Genomic DNA, 22,354 nt, shown 5'->3' with positions numbered 1-22,354 from the left:
TCAGCTAAGAAGGATTTTAACCTGGCAGCCAGTTTGCCTGTGCTGATGGTAAATGCCCTGAGTTCTGCTGGGAGGTTCTCAGCATTTCTTGACCTTTCGAGCAGCTTCAGATGGAACAAGTGAGCAGCTGCATTACAGTCAACATAGGAGTCTCTCATTGTTTTTATCCAGTTTTTGTACTTCTTCAGCCTTTTTTTTTTTTTTACCAGTCTGCTGTCTGTTAAATTTCAGGCTTGATATTGCTATTGATAAATGGAGTAGTTCTAATACTGAGTTCAATCTCTGAACTTGAAGATGCCATCCGAGTGCCTTTGGGAGCTTTCCAAAATAAAGAAACTAAGTGCAATATTGTGGGTTCTGCTCGTTTTCCTAATGGTTAGGCTGAGTGTGGAAATAAGATGAAGGAAGTTGAAGCTGGTTTACTGACACCTTGCCTAAACGTAGAACTGTTAGAAAATGTCTTTGGTTTACAGCTGAAGGAATGGAGACAGGAAGATTCTGATCCAGCAGATCTTGAATTTGAATTTTTCAGGGAAACCATCGTATCAGCATTGAATTACCTGCATGATTCTACTCCAGAGAAAATCATGGGCTTATCTTCTTAGAAAGGGGGAAAACTGACGTTGAAAGTCAGTTCTTTTGTGTGAAGGTTTGCTAATTGTCTGTGTGGAATGTATTTGCACTTGAACTCTTAAGGAAATTCCAGTGGCTGACCACTGTTATCTGTTAAAACTGCTGTATATCTTTATGTCATTTTTTTCATGGTGGTGTTGGGGGGAATGAGACAAGACTAATTGAAAACATTAACCAGGTGCTAATGTGTTTTCATAAAGTTTAATGATTAAAGAACTGGAAACAAGGAACTCGTCTCCTACATGTTGTGTTCAGTCCTGTTTACGGTTACCGAGTTCTACATTATAGTTCGTCAAGGTCAGAATGTGTCATGTCACAGCAATTGTAAGAGAGCCTCTGTGTTTGGGGGCTTGTACTCGTATGAACCAAGTGGGATGAAGAACCAGCTTCTAAAGCAGACGTTCTCCTACGTGTGTATTGAATATATTGCACAGACATGGGGTATGTTAAAAGAGGACCATTTCAACTTTGTACTCTGATTTCTCACCTACTGATATCTGGAGTTAGTGCCTCTTGAATGCTAAGATAAGTACTAGTATTAATGTTGTTAGATTGTACTTTGTTCCATTATGTGAGAAATTTTCTTTGCTTAGAGGCCCTACAAATGCCATTTAAATTGTGCATAGCTTCCCTGTTGCCTGTATATCGTGACAAATGGGGAAGGAAGTATAATTTGAACAATCTGTCCTGTTGCGTATTGGTGTCTTCTTTGAACACATTTGCTGTCTTAGTTGTGTTTAGCCCAAAAGCAAGCTTCTTAGGTGAGTTGAAAGTTCTTGGACTAAACACTTGTGACATGGTATTATTACCTAGTGAGAGCATGGACTGCTCGAAGGGGAGAGCTTGAGAGGAGGTTCTCCTATAGAAATGTTTGTCTAATGGGAGTCTTCTATCAGTAATGTTACACATCTTTTGGAAAACACTTATAAAATGCACTTTTAAATATGTAATTTTCTCTTGGTTTCATAGCTTTGTGTCAATTCAATTTTAACTTGTATTGGGCATTTCCCCTATAGCAAAATTGCAGGTGCAGTTCTTAGGAGAGAAAAAGCTCACTGGACAAATATAAAGGAAGGTAGAGCTGCAAGAATATGTCTTGACACAGTTGCTTTTTAAGTTCTGACTTGGTTCATCAAGGCAATGCTATGTATTAATAGAGTGTTTTTTTCCTCCTTCTTCCATGCTTATATTTGCATTGCAGAATTGAAATCCAAAGTAAGGGCTGATGTAAGCACTTACTGGGCAAGAAGGTTCTCAGCTGATCAGGAAGATTTGCATCACTGTGTGCAGTGCAGTATGCTGCTTGCTTACTAGACTAGAACTCCATCTAGATATTAATTTGATTTAGGCAGGGACAAAGGCTGCTTTCAGAAATGTTTTTTTACATTGTGCAACTGCTTTCTTTTTAGAGATTTCTGGGGTAGGAATCTCTTGATAGAAGCTGCTGATGGAATTTGAAAGTATTAACTTCTGCGCCTTGACTCGAGCGCTGCGGTTTTCCTTTAGGCAGAGCTATCTGCTGGAGTCCCTTGTCTTGAAGATCCTGGAGGAGGTGCTCTGAGCTTTTGCTTTGAGCTTGTATGCGCTGTTGGTCAGTGCTGATAGCAAAGACAATACCAGGAGTGCAAGGAAAACTAACTTTTTTTTTGATGATGGCAGTGATTGCTGCTGACTCTCGAATGAGATATCTTATATGTAGTTGTACTGCAATATGAATACTGAAATCCCTCAACAATTCCTTAAAGGAGACAGTAATACCTATTTCAAAAAGGTTCTCTGGTTGTGGGGTCATCATGGTCCCTGATCATACCAGATCTTATAGTTCATGCCAGCTGCCAAGTATATTTTGCTAGCTTGCTGCTGCTTCTAAAGGAGATGAGATCTGAGGGGAGGAGTGTCTGAAGGAAGTGGAGCAGCTTTACTCCATCAGGCGTGTCATAAACATCTGAATCTGTTGTCAACAGGCAAGCTTTTAAACACTTTTTCTTGTATGCAGCCTTTTAAATTGACATAAGGAGGGGATATTTATGTGTACTCTGAAAGGTAGCTGAGTACAGGCATCTTTCAAAGATACTAGTTTCTTTGGAGGTGCGGGAAAATTAGGTCACAGGAATACCACGTTAAGACCCTTCAAAGAATAGGGTTTGATCTTTTCTAGCCCTGTATGTTTACCAAAATCAGTAAAGCTGAATGAGCAGAAAATGTGAGGTCTGGAATTAAGGCCGTGGATGCCTTGTCATCCTAGATGAAGTAAAGAATATGCTGCACAGAAAAGAAAGGGCTGTCTGGGGAGAAAGCTTAGTGTTTAAGCCCTGAAGAATAATGGACAGTCAAAAAAGGTGGTTGTATGGCTGTTCCAGAAGCAAAAATAAGTAGTTCTACTGTGAAAGTTAGCAGGGCTGAGTTATGGCAGATGAGGATGAGCAGTAAGGGTCATCCTGTGATAGTAAAACTAAGTGAATGTTTTGCTACTGTTTTCGGCAGAAGGGGCTGAAATTCCTGGAGAGAAACACCGAATTGTTACAATGGGGGATAAATAGAAAATAAAAATGTGAGTTATATCAAGTGAAGTCCTCCTTCCTCCCATATAAAACTTAAAGGAAGGTTGATCTTACGTTGGAATTGCTGAGGTACTCACCTGGAGGATGTTGATTGCTGAAGACGTGGAGGGGAGAAAGGCAATAATATACTATAGGAAGAGTAAAAGCAGCTGAAAGTCCCGACTTCAGAAGGTTCCTGAAGTTTGGGTTTGAACTGACATGAATTTATATAATCACTAAGCTCTGAGAATCAAGGGTAGGAGTTTGGTGAATCCATCTAGAGAGACAAATGTATGAAGTGGGTTTCATTTTCTTGGTACAGGGATGAGAGGCCTTAAAAATGCACCAAGGGATAACCAATGCAAACCTCTGTGAAGTGTAAATCGTGCTTCCGTGGCACGCTCAGAAGTAGCAGAGGGTGGAGAACGTGGTTAGTGTCCTCGTGGTGATCTGACTTAATGATGTGATGGAGTAATGAAAGGCATGTACACAGGTGGGGATTGAGTTGCTGAAAGTGGATAAGTATTAGTGCAACTTCATCAGGTGGTGAGCCGGCACGGTGTGGTGTATACGCTTATGAGGGTCTGGTTGGGAAAGGTTCCATTCTGACTTATTTGTAGGGGGTTTTGAAAAAGTATTTCTCTTATTAGATGAGAAAAGCTTGGCACAGCCCAGCAAAGTGTACATGGATAGAAATAGCATCACTCAACCAAAAGTAAGAAACGGATGAAACATGAAGCTGGAAGGCGGTGTTTGCAAGAGGAAGAGATTGTACATTAGGTGGTGCATAATTGTAGTGTCCCGAAGTTGTTTATTCATTAGGAGGTCTCCCAGTTAAGGTAGGCTGTTTGTCTCTCCCCCTCTGCTCAAAATTGTGATTTTTTTTTTTGTTTGTTTTCAAATAATGAATGCAACTTGTGTTTCTACTGACTAAGATGTAAGCATCTGTGTGAGATGCAGTTTACACAACCAACTTTGAGCTCTGACTCTGGAAATGCACAAAAATGGTGTTTCTATGCTTTGGGACAGTTGGTGACCAGTACTGCTTGATCAGCTGTAAAGAGATAACAATGTGCTTTTGTGATATAAGAGTGGGAATTGTCTGATCGATTGTTTAAATGCTTACATTTCTGTGTGCCAGAATCTGTCTCGGATCAATTGTTCAAATGCTTGTGTTTCAGGGTGACATAATGTGACTGGTGCCACTTCAAAATCAGTGGTGGTGTGCGTGATAGGAGGGAGACACATTTTTCTTGGAAATTGTACGCCAGCTCTTTTGTAGCTTCACTCTGTACTTCATTGCGCATGAACTATGGTGTTTCTTCAAATGCTTTTACTCTCCTTTAGGTCAAATCATGTGCTTTACCCTTAGTTTTAGTTACCGGTGCTGTAGGGGGAACACGGCGTAGAGTAAAGCAACATTTTGTATGTGTCCCAGCCTTTGGCATTCACTGCCTACTGCTATCTTGAGATGCATTTTGGTCTTCTGCACTCGAGTGCAGCTTGAAATAGGATTTCTTTCCCAATTTTTTTTAAGCAGTGCTACGATAAACTTGTCTGCTCAAGCTGTGCTTCCAATGTTTACTCTTCCACCGTCTGCGTAGGGGAACATAAGGACTTTTCTCTGGTTTAGACTTACAGAATGTGAGGAACTGTAATAAGACAGCATGATGGATGTGTGCGACTTGGACAGCTGCTTTAAGGTACCACTTTTGAGGAGGAAAGATTTCCTTTTTAGCAGTAGGTGGCAATGGGCGAGGATACTGACTAGATGGTTCCCTTCCTCACAAGAGAAAGTAAAGATGTTACGTTTTTAACAGAAGCTGAGATGTTTAATGCTCTCCTTTGCTAAAAACACTGGGCTGGAGTGATCGCTAGAGCTGGATGTGAAAGTGAAGAAGAAATATATCTGTGTTCACCTTTGCGTAACTTGAAGATATGTTTCCTGACCTGTTGATTTTGTGACTTCAGGGTTTTCAACAGAGGAAAAAAATAATTCAGACATGTAAATAACTCCCCCACCCCCACCTCTCGTATCTTCCTTTCCTGCAAGAACAGAATGGAAGGTTGTATCAAAGCCTTGGTTTTACTGAGGATCTCTTTGTGTTGCAGAGTTTCAGGTATTGAGCATATGCAGCTTTGTGTGTATGCATGTATGCATACGGTGCATAGTATTACAAAGTATTGGGAATATATAGTTTTCTGGAATTTAATATTCTTCACTGTAAACAAGTTGGATGTACTACGTGATATGGAGGTTGTCATTTAATGAAAGCAGGCTTCTTGCAGGTGATGGGTACGGTGCTGGGCCAGGAGAAAGGAGAGGGTGTGGGAGCAGGAGTACTTTCCAGTATTGGCATTCAGAGTGTGAAAGCAAACAAACGATGAACATAACTTGCTTTCAGTGGAATGTCTGCTGGTGAGTTTGCTGCGTTCTTTGTTGTTCCCAGTAGCGCTGGTGCTGTTTGTTTCTTACAGTGTAACAACTTGGGAAGCTTTGAGCTATTCTGCTGCTTATGGTTTTGTAAATGAAGTTCTGTTGTTGCAGATAACTCGTCTCCCAAGCGGGCTGGAAGTGGCTCATCTCTTGAGGTGAACTTGTTTCTCCTGGAAAATCTTGCGCTCATTCTATAAAAAGTGGGAAAAGTACTGCTTTTCCATCTCTTGTGTAGAGCAGGCACCTTTTTTTGTTCTCTGCTGCTGTCTTTCCATTTGAAAATGTTTTCAGTGTTGTGATATGCATAATATCTTAATTTTAGCACTATGCCGTTCTGTTTTTTTTTTCTGTGTGTGATATAAGGTGTCTGTTCATTCTTTCCAATGCTTGGAAAATGACTAACTGTTCTTTTGAGACATGACTGTTGTTATGTGGGAGGTTTGTGGGGTTCTTGTTTTATTTTTGTAAAGGAACACTTCAAGTTGGAAGGGCGAGCTTTGTGACCCATCTGATGTTATACATAACTGATGGGATGCCCGTACTCAGGACTGGCTGCAGGGGCTGCCGAGGCTCTCAGAAATGCCGACTGATGGGCACTGCTTGAGAGGAGCCATGGAATTTTGTCCTGCGATTCTCTGTGGATAGGAGTTTCCTATGGAAAGGAGACTGGGATAGGTGCACGTCTGTGTGATTCATATCCCTGGAGGCAGCTCACTTCTATTAATCTTCCTGGCTGTCTAAGCTGAGTTTTTACTGTTACACGTGCTTGTGCCCAGCCACGTTTAGTAGGATGGCATGAAGGACAGTATTGTCTGCAGAATCACTGTACCGTCGGTAAGAGAAATTAATTGTGCTGGAGTTTACAGAAAATGTTGGTAAATTTGTTGTCCTCAGAGTGAGCTTCCTAAGGGTGGTTGTCATTTAATGTGACTACATCTTATGTGTTGGCAGCTGGCTGAACAGCAGGCTGAAGGCTAATGAACTGGATTTGTGGCTTACCTCTTCCAGCGTAGTACTTCTGAATGGAAATTTGACTGGCAAAGTGCAAGCAAGTGTTCAGTAAGGTATTGGATAGAATCATAGAGCCATAGAGTGGCTTGGGTTGGAGGGGACCTCAGAGCCCATTCATCCCAACCCCGTGCCATGGGCTGGTTTTCAGCCAGCAGCTCAGGTGGCCCAGGGCCCCATCCAGCCTGAGCCCCTCCAGGGATGGGGCACCCATCTCTGGGCAGCTGTGCAGCACCTCACCGCCCTCAGAGTAAGGAAGTGCCTCCTAAGGCCTAACCATGCTCGGTGCAGCGGGAGCGGAGCTGCTGCTGCCCATTGCTTGGGCTGGGCCTGTTAGTCGAGGCCTTGGGAGCACTGGGAAGGTCAGATAAGTTTATTTTTGTGACTTTTATAGGCCCATTGTACTTGTCCTGAGGGTTCCAGAGCCGATGGGAGGAACACGAGCCGCCCAGTTGGGGAAGGACGTTGAAATTCGTTAGAAAACCCTCGGAAAGCAGTTGGTTCGGCGCTCATTTCTCCTCCCAGCCCTCCTAACGCACTCGTGTGCCCACTGAGGTGCCGGGGATGAGCGGGGGAACCCCGGGCCGTCCCCTCCCTCCCGCGCTCGGGTGGTAGGCGCCCGCCCCGCGCAGGGTGGAACGGTCCATTTCCTGTTCCGCGCTGACAGCGGGGGGGAGGGGGGGAAGCGAGCGTGCTGCTGCCGGGCGGCCGGCGGCCCCTCCGTGTCCGTCAGCGCGAGGGGTGGCGGCGGCGGGCGGCTGGGCATGGCCGGGCTGTGAGGGCAGACGGAGGCGGCGGGCGCCGCGATGGAGGCCTACGTGCTGGAGGACATCCTGGAGGTAGGGCCGGGAGAGGGCCGCAGAACAAAGGGGTGGCGGCGGGCGAGCCCCGGGGAAGCACCCGGGGGTGGTGGGGCAGGCCGGCGGCGGGGGCAGGGCCTGGGCGCGGAGCCCCGCGGCCTTCCGTGGCACCACCTTGGTCCCTTGGGGTGGGCGGCCCGGGCTCTGCAGCCGGGCCTCCTGCACAGCCCCGCTGCCATCCACGGGGCTCGCCGGGTCCCTGCGGTACTGCGGCTCCGGGACCCGCAGGTGTCACATCCTCGCCTGCAGCCTGCATTACTCCCCTTGTGTCGCCTGTACGCTAGGCCTGTGTGATTCCCGTATTTCCCATCTTCTTGAGAGCGTAGGGGGCTGCCTTTACATCCCCTGCAGGTGTTGTGCTGTGAAGTGGATGACATTTCCGCTTCTTGGGACTGAAAGTTCAAAATGCGATTTCAGTCGGAGGAACGGAGCCTGGCCTGGGTGACCTAAAGCAACGTGGCTGTTCCGAGTGACATGGCTCCTTGTTCCGCCTTGTATCAGCAAGGAGCTGTCATAGGTCAAGGAAGCTTCTTTTTCGTTGTTGCGGTGTTTCTGGTTTTGCCAACAAAGGCACGATTTCATTGCCAGCTGACTTTCCAGAATATATGCATGTAGTCTTTACTGTAGTGAGAAGCTGGTAGCTTGTTTTAGCTTCTGCCAAAATTTCAACAAAGCAGAGCTTTCAGTGATGCTTGTCTGGTAGGTTTATCCGGAATGGCCGCATGTATGTTGCTCTTTGGCCTAAAATTTTATGGCAGTAGGAAAGCCTAGCGTGGTGTTAACAGTCTCAGTGCTCACGCGGAAGTTAAACACAATTATATCCAGAATGTTAACACAAATACTCGGCAAGTGCTTAAGAAATTGTTCCCGATGCCTGGATGAGGCACCTGTACCAGTATCTGTCTGCGTGGCTGGGTTTCTGTGGTGAGACCAAAAGTGAACTGGGCTCTCTGCCATCAGACAAACATGTGAGTATTTCATTTGCCTTAATGGATGTGGAAAGCTTTTACCTTTTTCTTTTCAACTCTTTAATTGTCATGTGCAGCTCCATCGTATGTCAAGTTAATAGAACAGTTGGGTGTCTTCATTTTCTTTTTCTGGAAAAGGAGTTAGCAAATTAATTGTGTTAGTATAGTTGTAGTGCAGGTTTACATGTGTGAATCGAGCGCACGCTTCTTGGATTAAGGTGGATTTGGTGACTTCTGGTAATTGCATCACACCTTCATTTCACACAATCATTTGTAGGTCAACCCAGGCCATTTTATGATATGATTCTATGATTCATTTCCTTGCAATGAAGCAAACTGTATTCAGGGAAAATATCCTTAAGAATCAAGTCGCTATTTAGCTTGTGTGACGGCAGGTGAGAGTTAACTCTGACCGCATGGCTGTTCGTGAATCTCAGTAATGCCATAGAAGCCATTTCTTAATTTCTTAGTGCATCAGTGGATGAAATGCAGTTATTGAGAGTACTTAGAATTCTGAAAGTCAGGCTTGCTTATCCCCAAACTTACTACTGGTGATACTTCCACGAGTGTGTTTGTGTTGTTTGTTTTACTTTTCTTTTTAGGGCTGCTTTTTTTTCTCCCATGGAGCAATTACTGCTAGTCATTCAAAGACTGCAGCGTGAAGGTGGAGAGAACTGCTGTTGCTTAGCAGAATCTAAGTCTGATCTCATTTATTGGACAGAGTTTGTACTTAGTTAAATTTGAAGGGCGCTTTCCTTATTTCCTTTTAAGCTATGGTTATAGCTTAAAACAAGAAAAAAAGGCATTACTATAGCACGGTAGCTTGATGAGTTTGTGTGGTGACTGAGGCTCTAATGGTATTAGAGATCCTTTCTGCATGGAGCAAGTGGGTGCTTCTGGGGCAGAAATCATGTGGAAGTTGAAAAGGGTGGATAGTAATCAGGTAATGCTGTTCAAATGCTCAAGCTTATCCTAGCGTGAAAGCTACCCTTCTGGGGAAAGGGGAAAACAAGGTGAGGCAAAAGCTTAGTTTCTGTTGTCTTATTTCATTGCTGTGATTGCAAGACTCTTGAAAATGATTTTTACTCAGACTCCTTTATGTGTGAGGGTAAAACTAAAACAGTTCTTCAGTGAGTTTAATGCATCTTGGGGGCAGAAACGATCTTTAGCCCAGAGGATGTCATTTAGTGTCCTGGCTGCCGCACTCATGCCACCTTCAGAGAAGGTTGCATTCACTGCAGACCTTGGGCAGGCTTTCCTGCTCTGCTGAAGATGAGCGGTGTCCTGGCTGCGTTACCTGTGTTTGGTATTGGAAGTACTGTGAAGGAATGCAGCTGAATAAAATGGAAATACCACGGGGTTCATCTGCAGATGGTTTTTGTTCCTTTGGTTCTTCTGATATGTGTATCTTAGGAATACTTCCCAGTTAACGTGTGACTTAACTGATGACAAAGCTTTTTTTTTTTTGTCAGTATAACATTTCAGGTTTAGGCTTGTTTGTGCTAGTGGAGGAATAACTATGCTACAGGAGACCTAAATGTGGCATTCAGATAGAAGCATAAACCAGGACTTGCTCTTCTGTCACTTTGAGTTATTCAACAGAAACATTTTCTGCATTGGGTGAAAAGAAGATAAGTTTCCTGCTGACAGACGAGGATACGGTCTGCATTGTAGTGTGCAGAAAAGCTCGTTGGAAACTTCTGAAAGTGGAGGGGTGAATTTATATTCCCTGTGATATTTTAATATTTGTTAAGGGAGGGTGCCATATATTCTGACCTTCAGGTTGTTTGAAAGTTAGTGCTTGACTTAACAGAAATGGACTGGTGTGCAGTGCCAGCCCACTTGACGGTTCGTTATTAATGTCCTTAGTTAAGTGCATTTAAAACAACAACAACAAAATCCTTTAACTTATTTGTGTAAGGTAAATATTTGTCACCTTCATTGGTTTGAAACTAAGAACGATTGTGATCAAAACATAATTGGTGAGTGGTGGGATAATGTAAAAGGATCATCCCAGCCCATCTACTAGAGCTGTAGGTTCAGGTAGCGGAGCCATGGCTTCAATAGTGACCAGAAGCTTTGCATAAATGGAGGCAACTCTGCTTGAGTACATAGGTGCTTGATGGAGTAGTGACAGGAGGAAGAGCAAGCCGTTAACCGTAAAGTACAAGAATAATGCCTCCTGCATGTCCAGAGATCAGGGGGGCTCTGCAATTCAATTTTTTAACAGGTCAATGCTTTTAATATTTATAAACCTTACAGTCTTCTGTCTGAAAATTAAGGTTGGAGTTATCCGCCAGTGTTGTTGTTTGGGGTGTGAACTGGAATCTTTACAGTTCTTAGGCTAGCATTTTTCTTGTTCTGTTTCTTCTAGTTTCTGTCATCTTGCCTGTTTAACTTCATTTATGTCTTCCCTTTCTTTTAAAAAGTTGTCTTACGTGAAGTCAGCCTTGGCTACTAATAACTCCTGCACTTGCTGGATATCCACTGCGATTTTCCATGCATTTTCTGTCAGAGCAACTGTTTTGTTGTGTTTTCAAGTAAGTTGTAACACTGCTGTAGTCTTGTTTTGCTTTCTAAAGCAACATCACTAAGTTTGGGCCACAGGCAATGAATGTTGAAAGATTATGTTCCTGTGTGGATCCAAGGTGGTGGGACTTCTAAGCGGGTCAGTCTTTGAAAGTCTTTGAACCAGTAAAAGCAAGAGGGCCCCTGCTTAAATACTGTGATGTCCCAGCCTCTCTCACACACGTGTACGCACATGTAGGTTTATAAGTCGAGTGGAATATCGTGGCAAGGCACCAAGAATGCAGTTATACAGCATTAAGTCTTGGAAGAGCTGGACTGTTGCCTGCTGTAATGCAGTGAAGATGTGCTGTTGCGTCATGCCTTGAGGTAGGGTTGAACTTTGTATTGGGATTCATCTTCTGCTGCAGAATCAGTATGACCTTGTTTTGTTAGTCACCTTTTGTCAATCAGGAATTAGTTGATCGTGCTGTAGTTCACTCACAGTTTAAGAAAAGCAGCTTGGTTGCTGTTTCAGGATATGGGACTACCTTGTTCTGAGGAGAACTCGTGCCAGGTTGAGCGAGTTCAGAAGGAAGCTGAAAATGGCTCATTTGAGGTATTTTTCATGGAGGAGGATTAGCCTGAAGTCAAGCTGAACCTGGTAACAGCAGACTGAGTTGATCGGCCATCTTATAATAAGGTGGCAATAATTCCCCCAAATGACCTGTAGGGTAGGATGAGTAGGAGCGATCTTAATGAGGTTCATGCAGCAGGATGCTAGAACTTGCACCGTGCCCTTGTTTAGCTAGGAGACTCGCACAAGTTTGGGGAAATAGTAATGGAAGAATACGTGTATTGCTCTTGTCTTAAGTCAGCTGGAAAAGAGTGGTCCTGGAGTCTTGAGTTGCTTATAGAAATAGTTACATAGTAGATCAGTAAGTTGTGTAGTGAAAAAGCTGTTGTGCTGCTGCCTTCTCGTGTTTCCACGGAGCTGACGGAATGGTGTCAGTCTGACAGAACAGAAGTGATGGCAACCACCTAGGCCCTGCTAGCCCTTGTGTTTGCAGCTTCATGGAGGTGAGTGCAAACTGCAGTGAAGCTGCCTAGCTGATTCCCCTGGGGCTCTCTCTGCAGTGCTGTCTTGTGCTTTCAAGCAAACCAGGAATCCTTTCCCTTGGAACTACTTTCTCCCAAATACTGCCTCATCTGAGCATTCGTCTATTGTTTGAGGCTCAAAACGACTGTGTGTTGGAAGTCTTGCCTCATGGTACTTTCTCCATACCATTAACTTGGTAAGACTGGTTAGCAGGGCAAGGTGCTAATTTTCATTGGCTTGAGCTGGGTTATTTTCATTGGCAAGCAAGAAAGAAAAGCTGGGGGATGTATTTTCTTTGAATTTCCAGCTGTTTCTGCTAGGCTTGTAGGAAGAGATTACAAGCCTGATGGTGCAATTGAAAGCGATTGTTTCTCTGTTTTATTGTTTTATCATCTTTCAGTAACGGCTTGTTCTCTGTACAGTAATATGAAAACACAGTTATTATGTGAGAAGCTTTAAGGCAGTAAATAACTTGGTACCTGGACAGCTGCTGTTGAAAAGGTCAGCATTGTTAAGTGGCTGTGTCTGCCAGTGAGCGGGCTGCTAATTGAGAGCTTCACTGAAGGCCTTGACTTGACTAGAAGGTGGAATCGGTCTGTTAAAGTCTCTTTGAAACCCAGCTGCTTTTTGCTAATCGCTTAGTTGAAACTGGACGTTAGATCCAAAACAAAAAGAAAACTGAGGTGTTTTTGGTGATATTTATTTCCATTTTTTTTTCTTGTGTCCTGTCTTGAAGCCTTTGTAGAAACACAGCGATTTTTCTCCTGACTAAGGTAATTTTACCTTTTTTTTCCTGCACGAGTATAAAATCTCTTCAGTTCTTTGCTGTGCTGGAATTTGCTAGCTCTGTTGGCTGACAGGAAGTCACATGCACCAAAGCTGCAACTCACACTCAAAACAACCTGTTACACTGCCTCAGCATCAAAATCATTTGAGAAGTGTGACTTGTATAAACATTGATTTCTATCACTTAGTGGCTATGACTTTCCATGCTGCGCAGTTCTTGCAGAGTTTCTTCCGTTAATTCACTTAATAGCAGCATTCACGTTACTAGGTGACACACTTGAACATCTGAAATGCTGTTTTAAGAAGAAAGATGTTATTCCTGTCCCTCGCTGTGGACACGTTTGTAATCTGAAAAGCAACTTTGTACTGGTAGTTGTATTTGTGATATGAATATAGCTGAAAGTGATGAAAAGAAGGAGCAGAAGCTTGATTCGTGTTGCAGCATGTCCTACTGAGAAGCTGTTGTTGGAACTGTGTTCATATTAACATAGAAAAATGGGCTAAAATGTCTTCAGGTGCAATTAGAACAGATGTGGTCAGAAACAAAAAGAGAGGAGTAGAAATCAAAATGGCAGTAGTGACTTGAGGGCATTTCACATGTGACTTTTCTGTCTGGGGTGCTGGAGGAAATGGTGGGAAGAAAAGAAAGAGCTCCCCTTAAAGTTACTGTCTTTGTTCTGCTCTTAAGGCTCAATTTTTAGATGACTTCTTTTTCAGAAGAAGAAGAAAAATGATGTATTTGGATTTGGTCAAGTAGTTGTGCTTTTCTTGTGCCCCTTTGCAGGTTGATTAATTTACTATATGTAAAAAAAAAAAGCCCTGTTCAGATTTGTTCAGTGTGGTGAGGCTTTCAGTTGAGTGTGCTAAATACAGCAAACCAAGCTGGCCTCTAGTTGTTAGGCATGCTTAATAACGCCTTGTATTGAGGGGAAATAAAAATAGTGACTATCAAGCCTAAGAGAGAGAATTTTAACCAAATGAGTTGAAGTTACTCAAAATGATTTCCTCTGTGCTCAGTTCCGCAGGTGGCAACTATAGGCATTCTGATCAGACAGTGGACTCAGCGCTTTCCTGCTGTAACTTTACCCCCTTGCTTCTCACTGGAAGAGAAGCGTGGCAAACAAGGCCATACCAACTCCCTTACTGAACAAAAGGCTTAATTGTAAATCCCAAAAAGTGCCCTTTTTTTTTTTTTTAACCAATGGGAAGTAAAGGAAATCAGCATTACCTTTGATGGTTTGGGGAGTTTTTTTGGTCTTCATTTTTTGTCTGCCAATGTAGTCAGTTGTTTCAGGACAGCTGTGCCGCTTTTCCTCTATTTATAAGACAAAAATGAATACCAACTAACAAAACTGGAGCAACCTGAAGTAATGTCAAAGCTCCTGATGTCGTGAGTCCTATCTTCCCAAAATATTTTTGGTTATTTTCATAAAATTCTTTGTGATGGTTTGATGTGGCTGTCCTTCCTCATATGGAGCATATATGCAGTTTGTTTTGTTTCTACTTCAAGGGATAGCATATTGCTACATCCTAAGACCACAAGGAGAGGTTTTGTAGGTGTCTTGCACTTGTGCAGCGCACCATACAGTAAATTGGTGCTTTAGTCACTTTGATCAAGCTGAAGAAAAGCCGTGGCTAAGCTAGGCTACACGTTACATTACTTGGAGAAAATTGTTCTAGTGTTCTTGTACTCTTTTAGATCCATGCCTTCCAACACTTGAAGGGAGCGTATAAATGGGAGGGGGGAATGGCTGTGTACGTGAGTGGATGCTGATCGGACAAGGGGGAATGGTTTTAAACTGAGACAGGGGAGGTTTAGGTTAGATATTAGGAGGGAGTTTTTTACTCAGAGGGTGGTGACGCACTGGAACAGGTTGCCCAAGGAGGTTGTGGATGCCCCATCCCTGGAGGCATTCAAGGCCAGGCTGGATGTGGCTCTGGGCAGCCTGGTCTGGTGGTTGGCAACCCTGCTTGTGGCAGGAGGGTTGAAACTCGGTGATCATTGTGGTCCTTTTCAACCCAGTGCGTTCGCTTGCTGCGGATAAGCACATGCGCGCATGAGTTTCATTCATGCCAAAGGGAATTCTGAGTTTGACTGAGACAGAAGAGCTGTTTATGTACTTGTTCTGTCCCTCTTCCATGTATCCTTGTTCCCTGCTGCTGCTGCATCTTTGCAGAGTGCTATTCTGAAGAATAGCCAATGGAAAGTACTTCTGGATGGCAATGATTTCTTGCCAAATTTGTTTAAGAAGACACATTGACAGTTAAAAATCTCCTCTGAAACAGAAACAACTGGTGTTAGGCAGTTCAGTTCACTTGTTCACTGTGTTTCATGTTCAGTAGCCACAGTGAGGGATAGAATCAACTTCTGTGACCTTGTTGTGTCTGTGGGCCCAGTGCCTGATGTGCAGTTGTTGGGATATGTACTCTGATCTGTGCGTTCCCCAAACCATAGCATTGCAGGTTCTTTTTCCCGTGAGAGGAACATACAGTATCTGTCCATCGCCGTAGCAGTGAGCCTGGGTGTGTGGGTGTGTACAGCCTCAGCCATGCATTTCTGCAGCAGTCGGAGGGTCTCATAGGACACCATGGATCTCTGCGTGGGATGTTTTACATTGGGAGGGAGTTTTATAGGGATGTAGTGTTCAGTAGAGCAGTACGTTAGGCATCAGGAGTTCTGAGATTTAGTCCTGAGGGTAACTATGACTTACTGTGACATAATAAGAGCTATTTAATCTTCTGCTCATGTGATTTCTCTTGTTCTGTGATCTGATCAATCTATATGTCTCAGTATGTGTGTGTGGAGGGGAAAATATGTGGACAAGCACAGGTCACTTGCCTTCTCGTTTTGTTGAAGCAGAATGCTTGCTTTTGCCTTAATGGCTTATCTGCGCATCAGGAATTTCAGAGAATGGAGGTCTTTCTGCATTATACATTATGGCACACACCATAGAGTTGTCTGTCTTATGTTTGGAGGTATTGTGGCCTAAATGATGATGTGAGCTGCCCTCTGTTTTGCATTACGATTGGAATCAAGAAATAAGCAGGAAGGAAGTCACTTGACAACAGTTTGGGAACAGAAGGAGTAGCTCCTGAAGGGAATTGTACAACACCCGTGTAGTTGCTCTCACATGCGGGGAGGGGAGAAGCGGAGCTGACGAGGCTAATTGTTGAAAGTCGTGCCGACTGAGAAATGCTTTCTGGCAGATTTAGCACAGCAAATCTGCAGCATTTCATGGCGGAGGCTGGGGAAGTCAGTGTTCTCCCTCTTCTGAACCTTGTGAGTGCCGTGTGCTGGCAGTGAAAAGTCACCAGGTAGCTGTCTTAGTGGAGGCTTTCTTTCTGGAAACTGTTTTGAATGGACATGAGGTTATATTGTTAAAACTGTGTGTATCAAGGGTGGTCTCGCCTCTGATATGAATAAATGCCTGTCCTCTTTCTCCTCTGAATCTGAATATTTTGCTAAGTTCAGCAGCTTCCTTGGCATAGACTACAGAGAAGCTGTTTTGGGTCATCTGAGGCCTCGTAGCAAGAAATAAGTGCGTGCTCAAATCTGAGGGAAGTGCTCTTGTATTACGGCTTTAAACTGTGCTGCTAGGAAATCTGGGTGAAGGCGAGGCCCCACAGCGCTGTTCCTGCATACAGCTTCATTTCTGCTGGCTTTGTCTACATAAAAGTTATGATGTCGTGCTTCCATTGTTCAGCTGTGCTGATCTAAAATCCTTAGGAAAACAACTTCTTCAGTTGGAAATGGATGGGTGTGCACAGTTCTGGATTGAAACCGCAGCAGAGTGCGTTGGGCCAGTAAAAGCGCTTGTGAGAAGCTGGGCCACCTTTAGTTGTGGTAAGCTGCTCTAAACGGCCTTCTCAGAGGATTAGTTAAAGGTCTCGGTCTGTTCTAACAAAGCCTGAGAGAGTGGCAGAGAAATGGCTGCTTATTGAGCTGTGAAAAGAAAGCTCAAGATGCTTCTCCTTGAAGGCTCTGCAGGCGACAAACATGCAGGCCTGCCCCCTGAAGTTAGCTGGTGATAACAATAAATGGCGACTGGCATTTCAGGCTTGGCTCTGACAGAGGTCACAGAACCGAAACAATGCATTTCTGCTTCTGGTATCTTGCAGTTTTTGTTTTCACCTCTTCCTCAGGTGTCCTTTTAAAAGATGTGTGGAGGTTATAAATGAGTGGTTGTGTGATCTGTGTAGCAGGGAGATTTGTTTTGGGGTTGGAAATGCTTGTGTTGAGAAGGCATCCATTAAGTCTAGCCTTGCGGTGTACAATTAAAGCAAAAGGTGAGTCCAGTGGAGAAGAAATGACCAGCCTTTCCCACGGGATCTTCTGTTTCTTGCGAGCTCGCCTTCCTTAAGCAAGGCTTAAGAAAGTAATTAGTGCCTTGAAAGTCAGGTGGCAAGGAATAGGATGTAGCAGCACACTACAGAACTGCCTAGGCCTTTGTCAGTAAGGCAGCTGTTCGGAGGTGCGTCACTGTGAATTGAGGTGCTCTTCAGGTAGGTGTCCAAAATCTCTTCAGAGCAGAACCATGCTTAACGTATTTGGCAATTTTTATATAATGAATGGCAAAACTGAAAGGGCTTTCATGCAGCTAAGTTGTTCTGTGCTACTTGTGTTCTCTGTGTTTGTTTGACTGACTGATAGATCAGAGCTCGCTGTGTCAGGGTTGTGGGTCAGTCTGAGTCCATGGTGGTGAGGGCGTGCTTGAAGTGCGGGCTGATCTGTGGAGGTGGAGACCTTGAGCTGTCCTTTGGCACAGTGAGAGCTCCAGCAGGCCGATTATGTGCTGCAGAAGGCTTCTTTTACGCTGCCTGTGACACAGCCTGCCTGCAGAAATGGCTGGGTGGTCAGAAGCAATGTAGCACGTCCTCTGAGCTTTTTACAGATGTAATGGGTACGCTTGGGGTCGTGCAGCCCTATAAGTAACTTGTTAAGTAGCTTAAGTGATGCTTACATCAGATATTTGAGATAGAATCTTAGGGGGCTGTGGTTGTCGAACCACGGCATCGGGCATTGGAGCAACAGTGGGAGAGGGTTGCTACTGGAGGCTTGGTTGTTTATCTCCTCACTTTGTGCTTACGTGCACCCCTTCCTTGTTTCTGATAGCTTATTGCTTGGGAAGATGTGACAGGTTACTTGCTATGGGCCACGAAAACTGACTCCGGTCAAGCTCTCTGTTATAGTATTTCTCTATTGACAGGGATATTTTGCAGGAAACTGATTCTGTGGTGGTTTTGCAACAATATAGAAACAGCCTTTGCTTTCTGTTAAGTGAATTTTGCTCGTGTACTGTCAAGGAAGTTTTGCATGGTGAGTTCTTCACCAGCGCAGGCCAAAAGAGGCGGTTGATATTAAATGTTTATGTTCAGCTTCTTGGGGTTTGGGGCAGGAGGGGGGAATGGGTGTGTTCAAATGATTGGAGAAGGAACTCATCAGCTTTGTACTGCCTCTAGGTGAGTTCTGTGTGAAACCAGGCTTCCAGAAGCATGATGGCAGGCAGTTTTAGAGGAAGTTTTTAGAAGATGTTTAGCTGCAGCTGTGACATCGTGCCAGTGATTTAACTTGCAGTCCTTGTGGCCTTTCTCCTCTCCCCAGCCCCAAATAATGTGAACTGGAGCAGTGAATTTAGTAAGATGATGAGTTGAGGTGGTGGTGTTTTTCTGTTGGCACGAAATCTTTCTTGCGCGCAGAGTTGCAGCTGAACAGCAGTTAATACATAGATTTGCTTACTGTGGAAGTATGCCAAATGTTTGGAAAGAACTGAAATGGAAAATAAAATATTAAGCTAAAGGTCTCTTTTTCTTGCTAGTTCCACAGTAACAACCTTCTTGTAGCTGTGTGTTTCAGTCTGCATCTCTCTCTTTTTGTTGTTGTTTGTCTGAGGATCAGCTACAGAGGAGGGGAGGGAATTCTGCGAATACATCAGCACCTGTCTCGTCATCAGAAACACTGCAGTAATAATGCAGGTGTCCCTGCAGCAGAAACTCTGTTGGTGCCAGTCATGAGGACAATGTTATGCCATTTCAGCAGCACGGGCTGTTAATCTTGTCGTTCCCTCCCCCTGCTTCTATAGCAGCAGCAGCGAGAGGACTGGAGTGTACGGTTGATGGAAATATGAAAGAAGACAATGAAGAGATGTTCCAGCTGCTAGGCTTCAGATTTCTGCTGAACAAGGCGTTTTGATTTCGGGAGGGTCGTGGCCCGTTAGACAGGAGATCTAATCATCCATCCCGGATAAAGAGAAGCAATCCTCATTTCACGGGAAAGAAACGCTGCTCTAAGGCTTTGTGTACGCTGGCAGTGCTGCTGTAGTGGTGGGGTAGGCTAAGGAAGGATCATATGGTGACGTGGTTCTGGTTCAGAATAGATACGAAGAAAAACACAAAAACCTTGAGATGGAAATCAAGTGGTCACAGTTGTCTGGCTCATTTGGCCTTCTCAGTAACAAGCACTTCGCTTTTTATCTAAGTATGTATGGTATCTCTTGTAAATACCCAGTAGATCATCGTTTCTACCTCAGAGCTGTGTCATCCATGTTCAGTGATAGTGATTTGTTTTGACCCCGCAAAAAGGACAGCCTCTGTCAAATGCTTGTTCTTGAGTTTTAATTGGAGCATTTTTAGTACGATATAGTGTTAATGGCGTAGAAGTATTTTATTTTCAAATGCTTCAGACCTAAGCAGTAATTACACCCGAAAACATACGGCCTCAGCTTAAGAGGTAAAACAGTGCATTTTTTTTTGCCTTGATGTTTAGTTTTATCAAGTCAAAATCTGTGGCTGCAATTTCATTTTGGGGGGTGTGTTAAGTGGATCGCTTTGCCTTGAGATTTCAGACCAGCGTCGGTTTTTTCAGTAAGCTGCCTTCCAGTTGGGATGGGTTAATGTATGTTGAAAGTGTAAGCCATGTTCTGAGGGCTGAAAGGCAGCAGGGTGAGGGGTAGGTAGGAGATGTGCAGTTACTACTTTGCCATGGGCCACATGAGGACCTGAAGAAAACTTCTACGCTTTCGCTGAGCTGACTTGCAACTAAGACTCACAGAAGGTGCAGTGTGGGCAGTGTATGGGCATCGTGGAGGACATTAGGAATAATGAGTTTCTACTAATAAAACTCCAAGGTATTTCTTCACATGCTTAAGTGAAAGCTGGGTGTACAGGCTTGGATAGCCCATTGAAGTTAAAAAGAGGATGGAATTCTGAATCATATCTAGCAGAGTTCTTGGATTGTTTGTGTAATAGATTTTGGGTGCCTAAGTAAGAAATTAATGCCCCAAGTAGATGGCTGGGTTTTGCCAGGTCTCAGATGTATATCACTGTGTTATATTCATTCACCTTTTTCCCTTATGAATCCTTTGACCACTGAATGCCTAAGATGCAAAACATGTCAGAAATACCTAGCAGTAATGTGCAAATAAAACTTGACAAATTATTAATCAAAATTGGTCTTCCTTGTTGCATTAAGAGTATTGTTTCAATTCCTATCACTCGTCAGTTGCAAGGTGATAGTATTAAAGGTTCTCATCTGCATTAGACAGATTTGTAGGGTATATTCGTAAGTGAGTGATAGAAGGTATTCCCAATTTTAAAGGGATACTTTCTAAAGTTGTATGAAGGATGTGTGTGGATGTGTTTATTTTTTTTCCTGTGCAGCAACTTTGAGTGATTTGACAGTAATCCCCAAGGCTGTGGGAAGCGATCAGCAGATGCTCAGTGGAACTGTTCAACAGCTAAAGATACTAAGGAGCTGTTTGTGATAAAAGCACAGGCACGTGAAGATCCTGGTAGGGCTCCTCATCCTGGACTGCAGAATTGTGTAAGCGTGTCATCCTGAGGAAAGTGTTTGTCTTCACACTAGCCGTGTGTACCCCCTTACTGCTTGGCCAGCCCTGCTCATTGGGCTTGCAGGGGGGAAGGGCTCTGGGTCCAGCTCTGAATGAGTAAATGTCAGTGGCTGTAAAAAAAAAACAATCTGTGGTCTTAGGAAGGTGAAGGACAGGGATAGAAATAATTAGCTTGCCACTGTTGGAGGTGTGACAGCTAAAACTGTTCTGTAGCGAAAGCTGAGATTAACTTGGATCTGAGTTGCGAGAGTGCAGCAGGAAGCTGGTGGGTCAGGCTCTGCTGTTTTGCTGGGCATTCCTTGTGTGAATCAGGGCTGTTCATTGAAGGAGCATCGCTTTAGCTGAGAGCTTAAGGAATCTGAAATTTCCTTCCTGGTAACTTCTCAAAGCGGGACAAAATTTTATTGACAGAGCTGGTAATGATTGCAGTTTCAGTCCGAAGGTGGCTTTGCAAAACCTAGCGGACGTGTAAATCTGTGTTAAATTTCACGTTATCTCTAAAAGCTTCGTACTGCCCTCCAAAAATGTTACAGCTGTGAAAGATCAATTTTTGCAGCTCTTGGAAATTGGCAGTTAGCCCTTTTGTAACTAACGAGGAAATAATAAAAACAACCTCTCAATTCAGGTCAGTTTGAGGTGCTGAGGTTTGCTACATGGCAGTAGCAGCTGGCTGTTCTTTGTGTGCTGCGTTCTTCAGAGAGCCTTCATACTCCTTGTTCTCTGAGGAGCCGTTGGCCGCTTCTGTGTGTCAAACACCAAAGGCTCCACTGCCAAGGCAAAAATTGAGCAAATACCAAATCAGGAATCCATGCCTAATAGGAGGCAAAAAGCGTAGGAGTGATCTGTCAGCAGTTGCAAAGTAAGTTGGCTTTTAAATTGTAAGGCTCTAGAAAATAGGGGCCACCTTCCACCCCTAAGGAGAAGTAAAATGCCTGCAAAGAGAATATTTTGTCAGACGAGGTGTTTTGAGGCCTCTTGAAATACTTGCCTGGGCTAGTTGGGATCATCCAAAACAGGTTTCAGATGATGTTATTTATGAAGCTTGAATACTGAAGCTTAAAAACATTTCATCCTATTATGTTAATGACTGCAGCTTGCTCGTTCACAACTTTCCAAGTCTGTTGCTACCACCCTAACTGCTAGACAGCGAAACTGGATTTCACTCTGCTACTTGAAACAATTTTTTTGTATAAAATGTTTACTACTATTTTGAGTGTGCCTGCATGTAAGACAGAGGAATATTGTATTGCGTGGTTTCATACTGTAAGTGCTGTCTAAAAAAACATCTTGGAATGTTTGTTTCTTCCAAGGTGATGTTGCTGCTGTTTGGCCTAAGCACGGCTACATGCTTTTTAGTGTTTTGACTGGGCTGATGACTGTGTGTGCCAAAATGTACGCAGACTGTAGTGATTGCTTGCTGCCTTCTATCTCTGCACCAGCTTTTGGATAGCATATGTTACAGTAGTGGAATGGTGGGTTTTGTAATTTACGTGGAGAACAGGGTTTTAAATGCTCGTTCTGTGTTAATTTCTTTCAAAATGCTGGAAAGCAGTAAATACAGAGTACTTACAGCGTATCTGTAGAGAGAAGGGCAGTGGAATGGAATCTGCAGAATGCACTTCTTGGGCCCTTAAAATCTCATAGGTGTGTAACATGACGTAGGACTGAGAA

General features: G+C 43.8%; 1 protein-coding gene across 2 annotated transcripts in view; it reads left to right on the top strand.

The window, feature by feature from the left end:
• The first annotated feature begins 7,294 nt into the window (after positions 1 to 7,294).
• Positions 7,295 to 22,354, top strand: part of ANKRD17 (ankyrin repeat domain 17) — a 63,077-nt gene continuing 48,017 nt past the window's right edge. Inside the window, exon 1 of one of the 2 annotated variants that reach the window (XM_004941181.5) lies at positions 7,295 to 7,457. In XM_004941181.5, the coding sequence (XP_004941238.1) occupies positions 7,425 to 7,457 (33 nt within the window). In that variant the 5' untranslated portion in view covers positions 7,295 to 7,424. Of the gene's footprint in view, positions 7,458 to 7,529; positions 12,032 to 22,354 lie in introns of those variants that run through there. The other variant, XM_040699742.2, reaches the window with a different exon arrangement.

Source organism: Gallus gallus, chromosome 4 (genome assembly GCF_016699485.2).
Source record: "Gallus gallus isolate bGalGal1 chromosome 4, bGalGal1.mat.broiler.GRCg7b, whole genome shotgun sequence".
Lineage (NCBI taxonomy): Eukaryota > Metazoa > Chordata > Aves > Galliformes > Phasianidae > Gallus > Gallus gallus.
Note: the sequence above shows the minus strand (reverse complement) of the source record. Positions and strands in the feature narration are given on the sequence as shown.